Source organism: Panicum hallii, chromosome 8 (genome assembly GCF_002211085.1).
Source record: "Panicum hallii strain FIL2 chromosome 8, PHallii_v3.1, whole genome shotgun sequence".
In the NCBI taxonomy this organism is placed as follows: domain Eukaryota; kingdom Viridiplantae; phylum Streptophyta; class Magnoliopsida; order Poales; family Poaceae; genus Panicum; species Panicum hallii.
Window position 1 is genome coordinate 14,092,813 of NC_038049.1, and position 16,381 is coordinate 14,109,193.

Sequence of the window (16,381 nt, forward strand, 5' to 3'; positions counted from 1 at the left end):
GGTCCTTTAAATATGCACATAGAAATAAGATTATGTGCGTATATTTATAGGGAATGCCTGTACGCAAAAGTTATGTGTATTTAAAAAATTTAAAGACCCCCAAAAGAGTGTATAGATATTCACCGATAGAATTCCTTATCCAATCCAGCCATCGCTCGCTAGAGCTGCTGCTAGCGGATGATACTCTAACACGCTCCACTTCACGGGGTCCACCTTAGAACACCTCCCACCAGCCCACCTTAGCGTCTGTGCGTAGTATTCATTTTCTTTTCTCTCCTTTGTTTTCTATTTTTGTTTTTTACTTTCAATATGTGGGTAGCTATAATTATTAGCATATGGAGATCACTAGTACATGAAATATTTGCTTCTATTTCTTTTTCATTTCTTTCATTTTCTGTATCTTCCTTTATTTAATATGTGCGTAGCTACAATCATTAGTTATATAGCTAATAAAATTTATATGTGTAAAAAGTTTGTCTAGAAAGAGTTATGCGCAAAGTTGTGCAGAATAAGTTGTGTGTATAAATTTATGATGACTTGTACAAATTATTTATAGAAGTTGTATCAGAAAAATTATGCAGAAAAGTTTTCATTATAATTTTACTTGTAAACTTCATTGGCACTATTGTCATGCGAACCTCTCGGTTAATTTGAAAAATTATAAGGATAAGTTATACCTAAAAATTTTGTTCAAAACTTCTCTACAACAATTTTACTGAAAAAAATATTCTTAAAAGTTTTAGGATATAAAAATTATGTAGAAAAGTTATATATATAACTTTATAACTTCTAAAGATAGAAAATTGCACAAAATAAATATTTCAGAAACAGGAAAGTTCCGTGTTGTCGGAGATCGTTAGGAAGCCTCCCAGCGCGCTCGCCAACTAAAAATCCCCCAGTAGAGCTCACATGTTATATAAAGATTATAATCCGTGAATCACGTAATCACTATTTTCATTATCGATTCTTAATTTCCGATAATCGGTGCGCCATAAGGCCCTGCCAAACCAAATGCTTTTCCTACGCTTTTCACGTAATCACCTCTATCGCTATCTTCCAGAAATGTCTCACCGACCCTCTGTTCGTTTACTCCGGTGGGGCCCACCGCAGCTCCCAGTACATGGTCAGCTACTCCTCCGTCTGTCTCGTCCCCACTCCGCCACCGCAACAACAAACCCCTCCCGGAAATCTCCCCCCCCCCCCCCCCACCACCCACCCCCAACTCCGCCGGAGCGCGTCGCCACGCCGATGGCGTCCCCGCCGCCGGCGGAGCCAGCGCCGGCCCCCTCGGCAGGGCTGGAAAGCATGGAGGGGCTCGTCCTCGACACGGTCATTTCCAAGGCCGGCGCGCGCCCCGCCGCGGCGCTCGCCTGCGCCAGCACGCGCCTCCGCGCCGCCGTCACCGACGACTCCCTCTGGCGCCGCTTCTGCGCAGAGGACCTGGGCCTCGACGCGCCCATCGACCCCGACGGCCGGCCGCTCCCGTCGTTCCAGGTCAGCCTATCTTAGCTCTGGTTAACTCGTTTCTTTGTTTCCCCCCTTTTGTGAGAATTTCAGGAATCAAAGAGCGAGCGATCATTCTGCTCGGTGATTGTGAAAGGAACATTGGATGATTTTTATATTTTTATTACCTTGTACTGTTGCCACAGCGTAGTCTGCCTGAATTGCCAACCCTTTTCTTTTGGTGGGGAGGAGGGGGTTGTTGGAATTATAGAGCTCATTTCATACAGAGCGAGGAATCCATTTTCAATTTTAGAAGTGAGGGAGTGGATGAGAGTGGTGATGCTGCAGAGCTTGTTAATTTCTCATTCTGGATTTTTAGTTCTTCCATGGATGGACAGCTTTATCATTTTTAGACCTGTAATTAGCTTCGGGTTGTAATGTTTCACGCACAAGGATACATCGGGTTTGGGAGGCACAAGGATTGCACTAGCTTTGAAAATGGTAGCGAAAAGGGTAATGTCAAAACTCAAGGTAGTGCAATTATCTTCAAAGGACTATAGCTTCCTCCTGTTCTGATGAACTACCCCGATTACATTTTACAATAGTCTAAATCTATATGCAGCAAAGTTTATAATATCCTTGTGTAAAAGACGAAAACTTGTTTATTCATTCCTCTCTCTGTATGCGAACAATTAAGTATTTAGGCAGTTGTCTCTCCTGCAACAAAAAGAAATTTATTTCTCACAATGATGCCATTAGGATTGAAGGATCGAGTGCTACAATTTGTATCCTTAACTAGTTGGAATAATTCCGGCCTTGATTGTCCTTAAACCAAAGTTTTACCAGGTACAGTAACATTTAGGGTGGCATGGCATATCCCCTCTTCCTATTAGGACATGAAGAAGTTTGCCATTCATATTTCTAAAACCTACTTGGAGGACTCCTAATGTTATTAGTAGTACTTAGGCCTCACTTTGGAGTGGGACATTTTCCAGAACCTTATAATTGCAAGAGGACTCCTAATCTATTAGTTGTACTTGTACCTCATATTGGAGTGGGACATTTTCCAGGTCTTTATAGTTGCAAGCATGTGAGTCCGTATTAATCAAATCCAATCAAAATTATGCAAAGCTAGCAGAATCAACTGGAATCGAACTATTATTCTTTAGTGGCAGATTCTTGTGTAAACATACATGGAAGGAATTCGAGGGCCCCTAAAATATTTGAGGCTGTTAGAGAGGGAGTAGCAATACTGTATACTCTTTCGAAGTTGCGTGTGGCAATACTTTGGTGCCATTCTTTTAGTTGTCTCTAGGGTTTCATCTATAGCATTCATGAGACTAAACATTCTTATGTGGTTATCTCATGATGTTGGATCTTAATCCAGGGGCTATTGTGTGTAAGGGGTACTTACATCTTCTGTTCTTGTGTCATGACTTGATACTATTGCATCTTTTGAACCTAATGCCAGTATATTATACAACAACAACCAAGTCTTTTAGTTCCAAGAAAGTTGGGGTGGCCAGAAATAAATCTGAAGGTGAGCCAGCATATAAAAGGGAGGTATGGTAGATGGATTGGCGAGCGTTGATTAGGCAATGCCCGCCCTCTGTGGAGGCTCTGGGATTGCTTTGAACCTAATCTCTTGCTTGCTTTCATTGATAGAGCCGGACTCTTTAAATAGAGCCAGAAGATTACAGTTCCTTGCCAACCAAGTCGGCAGCTAACCTAACTAACCAAAACTGACTCAAAACTCTATCCCGAATTTCCTAACAAACTGAAATCTTTTGCCTACAAATCAAGTAACCAACTGAACGTAATCACATGTTGACAGCCGTGGACTTCTTCTTGCGCCGCTCATAGGTGTGGCCCACAAAAGCGTCCACAACACTTCCGCCCTCCTTTCGAAACAGCTCGTCCTTGAATCGCTCCAGCGGTTCCCAGGTGGCTTCAGGTACGTCCCGGCCAACCTATTGCACTGACAGCTCCCATGCGCCGCGGTTGAGATGCGCACGGACAACCCTGGCCTTATTAAGGATTGCACGTCCATGGACGATACGGGGCAGCGGCACTATATCATCCGGTAGGGCACCCACATGCTTCTTGAGGAAGACGACGTGGAAGACATCATGAATGCGCGTCTTAGCTGGAAGATGGAGATGGTATGCAACGTCCCCAACACATTCCATCACTTGGAACGGACCGAAGAACTGGGAGCAAGATTGTTGTTGGTGCTGTCAGTGATGCCTGCGGCCGAGCGATGATGAAGACGAAGCCAGGCCCAATCTCCGACCGCGAACTCCACTTTGCGGCGTGAACGATCAGCCGCAACTTTCATGTAGTCTTGAGCCTGAAGAAGATGGTTGCGGATGTCGGCGAGGAAGACATCCCGCTCCTGAAGCTGTCGGTCCAGGGCCACCACGCGCGCCAAGCCTAGCCTGTAGGACGCCAAAGTGGGCGGCGCACGGCCGTAAACGACCTCGAACGGCATGGTCTGCAGCGCTGTCTGGTAGGACGAATTGTAGCAATATTCTACCCAAGGCAACCACCGGAGCCACTGCTTGGGTTGATCCCCTACAAGACAACGAAGGTAGACGCCGAGCACGCGGTGAAACGCTGAACTCAAGCGAAGTTTTACACCGGTGAGGGTGAACAGCTCCGTCCAGAATGCGCTAGTGAACACGGGTTCCTGATCGCTCACAATGGAGCATGGGAGGCCGTGCAACCTGACGATGTTGTCGAAGAAGGCCTGCGCAACGGAGATGGCGGTGTAGGGATGCCCTAATGCGATGAAGTGGGCATACTTAGAGAAGCGGTCGACGATGGTTAGGACGACCGACTTGCCGCTGATCCTAGGGAAGCCCTCGACGAAGTCCATAGCAATGTCAGCCCATACCATGCGCGGTACGTTGAGCGGTTGGAGGAGGCACGCCGGGTGCAAGTGCTCCGTCTTGCTGCGCTGACAAATTGTGCAGCTCTTGGCGAAGTGACGCACCATGCGAGGCGCGTGGTGGCTGTAGAACGAAGCCCGAAGTCGGTCAAGGGTCTTCTGCACGCCCTCGTGGCCGGAGCCATGCGCCTGATGAGAAGCGCGAGCCACAGGGTGGACTCTTCCGGAACGAAGATGCGGCCGCGGTGCATGATGATGCCGTCCGCGATCGTCCATTTTGCGCCTGCCGTGCCGTCCTGGATCTCCTGGCGCTTGGCGATGATGCTGGGAAGCTGCTCCGACTCGTGGTGGAAGTCGTCGAAGAAAGCAAACTCCGGCCGAGAGGCTGTGATGGCGTGCGCGGTCAGCTCCTCCTCATTGCGCCGGGACAGCGTGTCGGCTGTGGCGTTCTGGTGCCCTGGACGGAAAGCCATCTTGACGTGTAGCCGAACAGCTTGCTTACCCACGTGTGCTGGGGAATCGTGGAGAGCCGGTTGTCAAGGACGTACTTGAGGCTGCGGTGGTCCGTCTGAACGCTGAAGGGACGCGTCCAAAGGTAAGGTTGCCAATGGCGAAGTGCCTGCATAAGACCTATTATTTCACGCTCGTAGGCAGCAAGCTTGGTGTGGCGGGCGGCGATGGCCTTGCTAAAGAAGGCGATGGGACCGTTATGTTGATGAAGGACGGCCCCAAATCCTGTGCCCGACGCGTCGCAGTCAACCATGAACTCTTTATGGAAATCGGGGAGCTGGAGCACCGGCCCCATGGTGAGGGCGTGCTTCAGCTCGGCAAAAGCATCCATGGCTGCCTAGGTCCACCGAAACGCCTCCTTCTTGAGCAGGGTGGTGAGCGGTGCTGCGATGAAGCCGTAGTTGTGGATGAACTTGCGGTAGTACTTGGTGAGGCTGAGGAACCCGCGCAGCGCCTTGATGGACTTGGGCTGCGGCCATGCTTGGACTGCTGCTACCTTGGACTGGTCCATGGCAGCGCTGTCACCTATGACGATGTGACCGAGGTGTGCCACGCTCCGTTCGTCGAAGGAACACTTGGAACGCTTGAGTGCCAGGCCGTGCTCACGTAGCGTGGCGAAGACCGCCCCCACGTGTTTGAAGGTGTTTGCTCTACGTCTTGCTATAGATGAGTATGTCGTCGAAGAAGTAGAGGACAAAGCGGCAAAGGTAGGGTTGCAGTACCTCGTTCATCAGCACCTGGAACGGCGGCTGTGCGTTGGTGAGGCCGAAAGGCATCACCAAGAACTCAAAGTGGCCGTGGTGCGTGTGGAACGCCGTCTTGGTGATATCGTCGACGTACATGCGGACCTGGTGATAGCCGCTTCGGAGGTCCAGCTTGGTAAAGAACACGACGCTGTTGAGCTTGTCGAGAAGCTCGTCGATGACCGGGATGGGGAATTTGTCCCGTCCGTGGCGATGTTGAGGGTGCGGTAGTCGGCGCAGAACTGCCACGTGCCGTCCTTCCGCACCAGTAGCACGGGTGACGAGAACGTGGATGTAGTGTGCCGGATGATGCCTTGGCAGAGCATGTCGGCGCACTGTCGCTGGATCTCGTCCTTCAAGAGTTGTGGGTACCTTTACGGCTGAACTGCCACCGGCGCGGTCCTCAGAAGGTGGATCTTGTGGTCGAACAGCCGAGACGGTGGCAAGCTCGTGGGCTGCTCGAAGATGTTGGCGTAGTTGTCGAGGAACTGCTGGAGGAGCACCTGGATGTCGAGTGCTGCCAAACCGGGAGACGGGGGCGAGCCCAAGCCGGTCCAGCGGACGCGATGATTGTCGCGCTAGAAGGCCATGGACAGGCGGATCAAGTCCCAGGTAATGGGTCCCAGGGTGCGTAGCCACTGGCACCCGAGCACTAGCTCGTAGCCTGCTACAGGAATCATGAAGATGTCGATGGTGAACTCCTCGCGGCCAATCAGCATTGGTACTTTCTGGCGCACCCTAGTGGACTGGACGCGATCATCATTGGCGACGGTGACCTTCAGGTCGAGGCGCGGCTCTAGCTTAAGGCCCCGACGCCAGGTGGTGTCGGTGCCCATGAAGCAGTGGGTGGACCCGGAGTCGACGAGGGTGGCGAGCTTGCTGCCGGCGATCTCGCTGCTGAGCTGCATCATGCACGCCTGTCTGATGCTGGTGAGGGCACACGGAGATTTTTGCAGTGCCCTCGATCTCGTCGTCAGATGCGTCCTCCACGACGCCCTCCTCAAGCGGTTCGTCGATGGGAATCTCCAGGAGGTAGACGCCGCGGTTCTTGCACACGCGGTTGTGCTCTCTGGAGTATTTCTCGGGGCAGTTGAAGCACAAGCCCTGGGCACGGCGCTCGTCCATCTCTTCTGTCGTGAGTCGGCGGAAGTGAGTGCCTGGTGCGGGTGACGCGTTGGAGTCCGAGGTTGGAGCTGATAATGAAGCCGCGGGTCTGGAGACGCCACCGGATACTGCGGATGATGTCGCTGTCCGGGCAATAGAGGAAACACGTGGCGGGGCGCGGAACTCATTTTTGCCTTCACTGGCGATGGCGGCCGATCGGTGCTCGTAGGCACGAGTGAAATTCATCGAGTCCTCCAAATTCTCTGGATGCTGCATCTCGACGTCGATGCGGAGGGCATTACTGAGACCTGCCATAAAAAGATCAACTTGCTGGCGCTCGGTGATGTTGTCGCAACGGGCTAGGAGGGTGAGAAACTGATCTTGGTATTCCTCAACAGAGCCGGTGCGTCGAAGGTGCGCCAACTCGCCTAAGGGGTTGCTGCGGATGGAGGGACTGAAACGCCACGACAGGAGCTGGATGATTGCGTTCCAGCCGGTAGTACCAGCGCTGCGCGGTGTCGGTCAGGTAAAAGGATGCTGTCCACACCTTGTTGGCCTTTGGCGTGCGATATGCATGGAAGAACTTCTTGCACTTGTGCAGCCAGGGTGCCAGGTCTTCCTTGCCGCCGAATTTTGGAGAGCAGAGCTTGTGCGTGACCGGCGCGAGGGTCTGAGACGCTGGTGGTGGTTGAAGTGGCGGCGGGTAGGACGGACCCAACTCGTGCTAGTGTGCGGGTTGCTTCTCCAGCACCTTCGTCTGAAGATGATTGATGGCGACAAAGAGTCGGCTCTCATCGCCCTCAAGGTGACGATGTCGCCTTTTACAGCCCTGACCTCGGCGAGGTTGTCTGCCAGGGAGGCTGTGAGCTTGGAGATGGCGTCGTCGTTGGCCATGGCTGGCTGGGAAGAGGCAGCGACGGACGTGCAACGACAGTGCGCAGGGCAAAGCGGCGTGCAGCGAAGGGGTGGCGTGGATGGAACTGATTCAGGATCGTAGATGTAACCTGATACCAGATGATATGGTAGATGGATTGGCGAGCGTAGATTAGGCAATACCCGCCCTCCATAGAGGCTCTGGGATTGTCTTGACCCTAAACTCTTGCTTGCTTTCATTGATAGAGCCGGACTCTTTAAATAGAGCCGGAAGGTTACAATTCCTTGCCAACCAAGTCGGCAGCTATCCTAACTAACCAAAACTGACTCAAACTCTATCCCGAATTTCCTAACAAACTGAAATCTTTTGCCTACAAATCAAGTAACCAACTGAACGTAATCATATGTTGACAGCCGTGGACTTCTTCTTGCGCCGCTCATAGGTGCGGCCCACAAAAGCGTCCACAACAGAAAGGCTATGTAACAATAGTAATATTTCTAGGTGTATAAGGATTAATTCATTATGTTTCTAATTATTCCTGCTGGTTTTCGTAAAGATTAAGTATTTGACTGGCTGACCATTACCACAAATTTCATGACAAGTCGATCTTATTCCATTCTATCTGTTGTTCATGTGGGGACTTATGCATCTTTACATGTGGTGTTGAGTGAATACATTTCTTAATTGCATCCTCGTGAGCACTCGAACTTATTGCTCAGTGTTGCGTGATGTTCCTCAATCTTCTTATATGATAGATTCTCGGAAGCAAGATATTTAGGCTAAGCATCAGGATGCATTTTAGCTACCCAAATGAACAGTTAAGCATATTGGACAAGCAATAGTCACTTGACAACTTCTCATTCATGTTCTTTAAGGAGCATGCAGAACTTGTCATTAAGGTGGCAACGATTTGCAATCTCCATGCTATATTTGTAGTCTGTTGCGAATGTTTGGTTTTGTTACACCCCTAATATTTGTTCCACATCGTAGTAATTCAAAAGGAACAAGCCAGGGGAAAATCATATGGAACCTGCAATTTTTTTGGGGAATGTTTTTCTGTGGTGTTATTTCTTCCTGTCTCTAGAATTTTAAATTCCAAACATCTGTTGGTGTCATTATATCAAACTTAAATCTCCTTTGTAGGTTGCATATAAAGTGTGGTTGGAGTCTTTTGGCATGTACCCTTTACCTCTGGTAAAGAGAGTGAAAGAATTCTGGAGTTCAATGAAAACATGGTTGTCTGAAAACTTCCCTGAGGCAGCCAAAACATTGTGCAAAGGTGTTACCGAAGCTCAACTAAAATCAGCAGAGGATGACCTTGGTTTCAAGCTTCCTATGCCCACAAAGCTGTTGTATCGCTTTTGCAATGCTCAGCTGCCTTTTGGTGAAAACCATGAAGCAAATAAACGCATTTCCACTCATGGAATAATTGGGGGCTATGCGTTTTATGATCATTGGGTAAATGTGCATTTGTCACCACTTGAGCAAATAGTTGAAGAGACAACAGAGTTTTATCGTGAGTTCCCGGATGTCTTCAGTGGGCACAAACTCATTATAGTGGCGACTTCATGGTTTCATCCAAAAACATTTCTCCTGAATTGCTCAAATGGTGAACTTTATGTTGGCACAAACAACTTACTATTAGGAGAAATGCTGCCTTGTGTGCCTAAAGCGTTGATAAAGCCAACTGATAATGAGCTGCCCCAAGATGGATTACTTCTGTGGTTAGAAGAGCATCTCAGACGTTTACAGAATGGCATGATCAAAACCCGTTTGCTGATGAAGTCAAGGTATATCAGCTTATATCCAGAAGCTCCTCCATCCTGTACTTCAGCCGTGACAAATGGTGTTAAGGTTGTATTCTTGACTCCCTGCACAGTTACATAATCATTTAATTGAACTTGAAGGTGTCATAACTTCCTCTACTTCATGCTTATACTTCAGTAGCAACACATATGGTTCATCTACCAAAATTATCTTTTGCAAGTGTGGTGTGTGGACTACTTATTTTTTCTTGATATGTGCTAATTTTGTAACTGCAGCAGTATTGTATCATGTATACCATTCTCATGGTTTATCTCTTTTCAGCTTTGGTCTGACATATGTCTGATATCGACAGGTACGCGGATCTGCTGTCTTTGTGCCAGAACATCCTGGGGACCCTCCGCGAAGTTGTATGTACACTTACTCAATTCGCCTGTCAGTTCCAGAGGCTTGCATGCTAGGTGGCGTGTACTATTCTTCCTGCCAGCTTAATTCACGGCACTGGATCATTCGATCAAGGGACAGGGTCGATTCTGATGTGAGGGGAGAAGGTGTTATTGGACAGGTATGCAGAGATCAGGAAAAAAATCTACATTATTTATTGTTGAATACTTGAATGTGCTGGTACATTCGAAAAATTAAAAAAAATAGCTTATCCATCTAATGGGCGAGTTTTCTGCAGTATCCTGTGCTGTCACCTGGTCAGGATGAGTTTGTCTACGAGAGCTGCACGTCACTGCCCAAAGGGCCTGGATCTGTGGAGGGCTCCTTTTCGTTTGTGCCTGGCAAGTATGTTCTGATTCTGCAGTAATGTTATGTTTGGTTTTATGATCTCCATTTTTGACCGGTTGGAGATCTATAATGATTCTTAGGCCTCACATTGTTTATCATTTGTCCATCTGTTTTCTTTTGCAAGGTTGAGCCGGCCTGAAGGGAAGCCGTTCGAGGTCATGGTGGCTCCGTTCCCACTGGAGGTGCCTGAGTACATCTTCTAAAGACCGTCGCGAGAAATAATGTATGTGGTAGATGGTTCTCGCAGGTTCTTAGCTTGGTGGAGCAAAGTTTCTCTACTTGGGATGATCTTGTTGGAATAATGTAAAATATGGAACCTTGTGCTCTTTACTCGATGTATTTTTTTTTGAAAGTTCTCTTTACTCGATGTAGCAGCTGGTCCTCAGTCCCTATCCTGGCAACTATTACTATGAGCTTGTGCTGAGCTAGTGGTCTGGATCACGCGGCTCTGGAGATCTAAGAGCAGTCCCAACCCAGAACAGTCACCAAGACACTTCCATTAGAAATCATAGCACACAACCGCATCAAGTCTTCCTCTGGGCCCATAATCTGCGCAAAGTTTCTCTACTTGGGATGATCTTGTTGGAATAATGTAAAATATGGAACCTTGTGCTCTTTACTCGATGTATTTTTTTTTAAAGTTCTCTTTACTCGATGTAGCAGCTGGTCCTCAGTCCCTATCCTGGCAACTATTATTATGAGCTTGTGCTGAGCTAGTGGGCTGGATCACGCGGCTCTGGAGACCTAAGGGTCCGTTTGGTTGGGGAGCCAAGTTGAATGGAACGGTTCCATTTCAATTACTGAGGATGGAGCCGTTCCATTTTACGTTTGGTAAGGAGAACGGAGCCGTTGCATTTTTTATTTGGTTGGAGAGTGCGCTAGACTAGAACCGTTTCATTCTGTGTGTGGTTGGAGAGTCAGGTGAGTGAGGTTACCTCTTCCTTTATTGGGGTGAGGTTACCACCATAACACAATATGGAATATAAACTGAGTTTCAACATGACATAATATGCAATATAATTAACTGAGTTTCAACGTGACATAATATGCAATATAATTAACTGAGTTTCAACATAACATAATAAATCATGACATACATGAGTTCAAATCAATCGAACTAACACATACATGAGTTCAAATCAACCGAAATAACACATACATGAGTTCAAATAAACCGAAATAACACATACATGAGTTCAAATCAAGCGAAATAACGCATACATGAGTTCAAATCAACCGAAATAACTAAACTAACAAACATAAGGGCAGCAGCCGCCATGACACAAACCATGACCCATAAGTTAGAAGTTCTTAGTCATGAAACTCGAAAACCACGATAGCTTCCAATTGGACGGTAGATTCACAAAAGAATGGGCATCATTGGGATGCCTAACCAAAGTACTGATAGTATCGAGTCTTGTGGTGAAGCTCAAAACCTGGGAGACTGTCCACGGCTTCGAACAAACCATGTGGTAAAGCACTGCTTGCTTGCGCTATTGCCTTTGCTAGCGTTTGGGTGCCACGCTGAAATGCTTCAACCAAGCCATCGGTCTTTCTCCCGGTATCATCAATAGTCTCGGCTCTCTTAGCTGGTCTAGCTGATGAAGATATATCATCATTGATGACACTTTTATCAATACCATGGTTCAGCCCATCATTTTCTACAGTGGCATCACCCCCATGGCTCACACCTTCACTTCTATCGGTCCCAATTGGGTCATTGGAGCTCTTTGCATACTGACCGGTAGCGACGCTATTGCCAAAGATTGTAGCTAGAAAATCATAGTATGGAAGAGGCTTGTTCAAATATTCATCATCAGCTTTATTTTTTGGATCCTAACAGCGAATGCAACACAAATTAAGTACAATATCCAGCATATAGTGATATCAAATAGAAAAGACAAGTGAAATTCGTACCGCCATATGTCCTTTGTAGTGGTCATGATCTAGAGAGACAATGAATTCATCTTCATCCCAAAGAGCAGCACTCAAATTCTTAAGATAGTTGATCCTAGCGTACTTCTTTTTCCATATCTTCAAGTGATTACTAACTTGATCACCTGTTCTTGTGAGTTTAAAATGATCGTTGAGAGCCTTAGCACAAGCATTGAGATGAACTTTCTTGAAGCCGGTAGAGGTCTTAGTGCCATCAGCTACAATATTAGTAAGAAAGGTGAGCACAAATGTGGACTGAGTTGGAGTCCATTGACACAGTCCACTAGCAGCTTTTGCACCGCTTGCCTCCGTGTCCATCCCCTACATTATAAATCATGACATCAAATACATTAATTCAGGAAGATAGTTTGCCAAAGCACATGTCCATATTGCATCAAGTTTGCCAAAGTACATGTCCATATTTCGATGTCTTACAAGTGTACATGTGCATATGAATAAAAGATACATGTTCATACGAATAAAAGATACATATCCATACAAGTGAAGGCACATTAAAAGAAATACATAACTATCATATATTATTTGCATGATAGTCTGCCCACATGGCATTGGCAAGTTTCTGCCTGAAGTTAACCATAAAGGCATGCTCTGCTGCTTGTCCATGAGAAGATGTATGATGATTAATGGTAGCCAATTCCTCACTCGCATCAATGATAAAGTCATCACCTCCATCTTGTATAACCCAGTTGTGAATAATACAACAAGCAACCACAATTTCTACTTGTGTATAGAAGGGAAAGAATAGTGTGGCATCATCAAGAATTTTAAATCTCCTCTTCAACGAACCAAATGCCCGCTCAACAGTGACTCTCAACGATGAGTGCCTATGATTGAATAATTCCTTCTCATTTTGCACAGGATTGTTGCCCCACTCGTTCAAGTGGTACCGAACACCACGAAAAGGGGGCAGAAATCCAGGTTTGGCTCCATATCCGGCATCAACTAGGTAGAACTTGCCTAGCATACAAGGGATATGTATGTAAGCTATGCTAGGTATTAAATTTCATAACTAAAATAATGAGCTACACATGTTTTATTTTACCTTGTGGAACACGAAGACCATTTTCCCTCTCTAAAGCATCCCGTAAGACTAGAGCGTCATGGGCTGTCCCCTCCCAACCGGCCAACACAAATGTGAATCGAAGATTAAAATCTACAGCTGCCATGACATTTTGAGTAGGATAACTCTTTCTACCACGAAAGGAAGCCTCCTTGTGTTTAGGAACAGAGGCCCGCACGTGTGTGCCATCTATTGCTCCAATACAATCCTATTATACAATTAGAATAGAAATAATATCAGAAATTACAATCTGAACTCCACCCTTAAAATGAAGGGGAGATAGGCCTCACACCTTAAAGTAAGGATCCCATCTTGGGTTTCCTGCAATTTTAGCTGGAGTTGATATCGATGGTGGTGTAATGAAGTCATTTCGTAGCTCTCCAATAGCGTGCATTACTTTGTTGAAATACCGACTAACAGTTTCACCGGACCTATCAAAATTGGTGCCAACTAACCTATTTCGAATATTGTGACCTACTGTGTTTAAAAACATTGCAACCTGCTGCTCAACACACAAATGTATGGTGTCTTGCAAAAGGCCCCGGTCCCTAAAAAGCTTACAAAATCAGAAAAAAGATGCTCTATTAAGTCTAAGCATATTGACACAAGTTACATCATTCTTCCATATCTTATTATTCAGATACTCAATTCTCATTCTATCCCTCTCCTCAATTGGAGGATAGGTAATTGGTTCTACAGATTCACGGCGTTTTCTTTTTCTAGATTGAATAATCATGGCCATCATTGAAAGTAACGTATACGCTGCAGCTGTGTAAATAAAAAGTTGCTGCTTCTTATCCATCTAAATTATACAGAAACAAGATAAAATCAATAAATTTTTAAGGCGTAACAAGTAATCACACAAAGCATATATTCAGTAGACGTAATCTTCTACCTTCCGAGGCGTGCACGCTGCCTTCGTTCCTCCAACCAAATTTCTCCTACAAGATGCCAAAATCAGAGACAAAGATCACTGAGCTGCCAAAATCAAAGAGTGACATATCAAGATCAACAAGACAGCAAGACTGTGCACACATAATGCAAGCTTTGAATCAGAAAATAATACAGCAAGCTATCAGCAATTATCTTTCCATCATTCTATGTAGCAAATCCTAGAGTATTGCATAAACCTAGGGACATGATCTAAAATTTATGCCAATAAGAAAAGCTACTCTAGCTTCTTCATAAGAAGAAAAAAAACATCTATGACAGGAAGAAACATCTATGGCCGGGGCTCCAGGGCGCGGGGGGGGGGGGGGTGGGGGGCGGCTCCAGGCCGGCGCAGATCCGCCCGGGGGGCACACGGTGCGGGCGCGGGGGAGCTCCAGCCGCCGGGGGGGGGGGGGGGGCTCCAGGCCGGCGGCAGATCCGCCCGGGGGGGGCGCGCCGGCACGGGGGGCGACGCCGCGCGGCGGAGGGGAGGGAGAGTCGCTCACCTGCAGAGGGGAGAGGAGCGGGCGGTGATGGGCAGCGGGGCTCGAGCGCGCGTGGAAGGCGAGCGCTCGCGTCCGCTCGTTTTTACCGAGCGGGCTCGTTCCGGATCTATGGGGAATATTCCCCTGCGGAAGCGGTTCCGCTCCACGGTTCTTCAACCAAACACGTGCAAAAATGGAACCGCTCCACTCCGTTCACCCTCGTTCCGCCAACCAAACACACGGTAAGGCCACTCCCAACCCAGAAACTGCTCACAGTCACCAAGACACTTCCATTAGAAATCATAGCACACAACCGCATCAAGTCTTCCTCTAGGCCCATAATCGATTCTACCAATTCCCTTCTCCCCCTTTTTTCTCTCACGCTCTCTCTCCACAGGCTGCGCCGGCGAGCGGCAGGCGGCGAGACTCCGCCCAGACTGCAAGGCCGCGCGACGAGCGTGCAAGGGGGCCGATGCAGGGCTCAGCGCCGCGTTTCGGGCGGCAGATGCGCGAGCTCAAGGGGCGGGGCCACGGTGACCTCAAGACGGCGGCCTCTGCAAGGTTAGGGGCAAATCTGCCGGCAACACAAATTGAAGGGAACAATCGTTGTTTCTAGAGTTCAAATCGAAGTCCTACGGTCCAAATCGAAGCACAATCAGCGCACAAACACGTATTCGAACGCACATAGTGCCCGTATATTGCTACGGATAAGGTTCTGATTGGAGTTCTGATTGATTTGTCTGGATTTCGATTAGAATTCTGATTGACGGATAAAAAATGATTTGCTTGATTTGCTTGCTTTAGAAATGGTAAAGATTATTGAGGCCATCCATGGCTTGGATAGAGTGCAAGCGCTAGCGAAGCATACGGGAGTTTGCAGCGTCAGCAAGTTGCAGGCTCGCCGATGCAAAAGAAAAAATGAACATGAGAACTGTCCGTCGCATTGCTGCTTCCCACTGTTGCGGCGAGTAGTGCCGCACACCGCTGCGCTCACTGTACTGGTTAGCCCGCGCCGCCCGCATCCACGGCATGCACTCGTCTCCATCGAGCCACGCGAGGCAGGGCCTTGCTCGTCTTGTCCATGTGCAGTATAGCAGGAGCTCAGTTTCGCGGCCATGGAGGACCTAGGGGCGGCGAGGTGAGGAACGCGGACGCGGCGAAGGGGTCTATCCGCGGGCAGGGGAACCGGCATGGCGTGGGCATCCAGCTGGGCCTCGTGCCATTGCGCCGGCGAGGGAGGGGCGCGGCATGGATGGCCTTGGCGAGCTCGGTGGTGGGGTCTTCCTCCTCCGCTTAATCTCCATTGACACATGGCTTGTAGGGTCTCTAGTCCCTGCACCCCCTAGGTCCGCCCCTGTTTGGAAACGAGCAACCGTCTCTTCATTCTAGCTCTTGATAGAGGATCTTTAAAGGACGAAACCTGACCCTGCTATCAGGCCAAAATCGAGCGCGCGTACGGCCACGTCTACAATAAATATTATTCGTTGGATCGCTGCCTTGTTTAATCGGGTGGCCGGAACACGAGCTAGCGCAAGCAATAGTTTCCTGGTCCTCCCAGAACACGCGCTGCTACTCTTGTCTCGAGCTTCATCTGTGTCATGCGGCACCATTAATCTCAGGAATTTTTTCATTCCCACGGCGCTTTACTCGGGTCGCTTAGCTCCATAAATATCAGAAACTCTTCCCCTTCGGTAGCTGTAGCGTTTTTTTTCTCCCGCAACACTTAGAGCTTCCCATATCCAGTGAGACTCAATATATTATTATTATTTTATTATTATTATTATTTGGAGCAGTAATTACGGTTATCAACTTGACAACAACAATCTATAG

The 16,381-nt window shown here is 47.9% G+C and overlaps 1 protein-coding gene and 1 pseudogene across 1 annotated transcript; one reads left to right on the forward strand and one right to left on the reverse strand.

Moving 5' to 3' along the window:
• The first annotated feature begins 1,195 nt into the window (after window positions 1-1,195).
• LOC112902613 (F-box protein SKIP16) lies at window positions 1,196-10,739 on the forward strand. The gene is made up of 5 exons (XM_025971731.1): window positions 1,196-1,494; window positions 8,708-9,418; window positions 9,684-9,893; window positions 10,011-10,117; window positions 10,245-10,739. The coding sequence occupies exons 1-5, from the start codon at window positions 1,249-1,251 to the stop codon at window positions 10,321-10,323; spliced, it is 1,353 nt and encodes a 450-aa protein (XP_025827516.1). The 5' UTR covers window positions 1,196-1,248; the 3' UTR covers window positions 10,324-10,739.
• A 770-nt stretch (window positions 10,740-11,509) lies between these two features.
• On the reverse strand, window positions 11,510-13,988 carry LOC112903619 (annotated as a pseudogene).
• Window positions 13,989-16,381: the final 2,393 nt, after the last annotated feature.

Coding starts and splice junctions, on each gene's coding strand:
- LOC112902613 (XM_025971731.1), top strand. CDS start 1,249: ATGGCGTCCCCGCCGCCGGCGGAGCCAGCGCCGGCCCCCTCGGCAGGG. Junction 9,419..9,683: donor CCGTGACAAATGGTGTTAAG/GTTGTATTCTTG, acceptor TGATATCGACAG/GTACGCGGATCTGCTGTCTT. Junction 10,118..10,244: donor TTTTCGTTTGTGCCTGGCAA/GTATGTTCTGAT, acceptor TTCTTTTGCAAG/GTTGAGCCGGCCTGAAGGGA.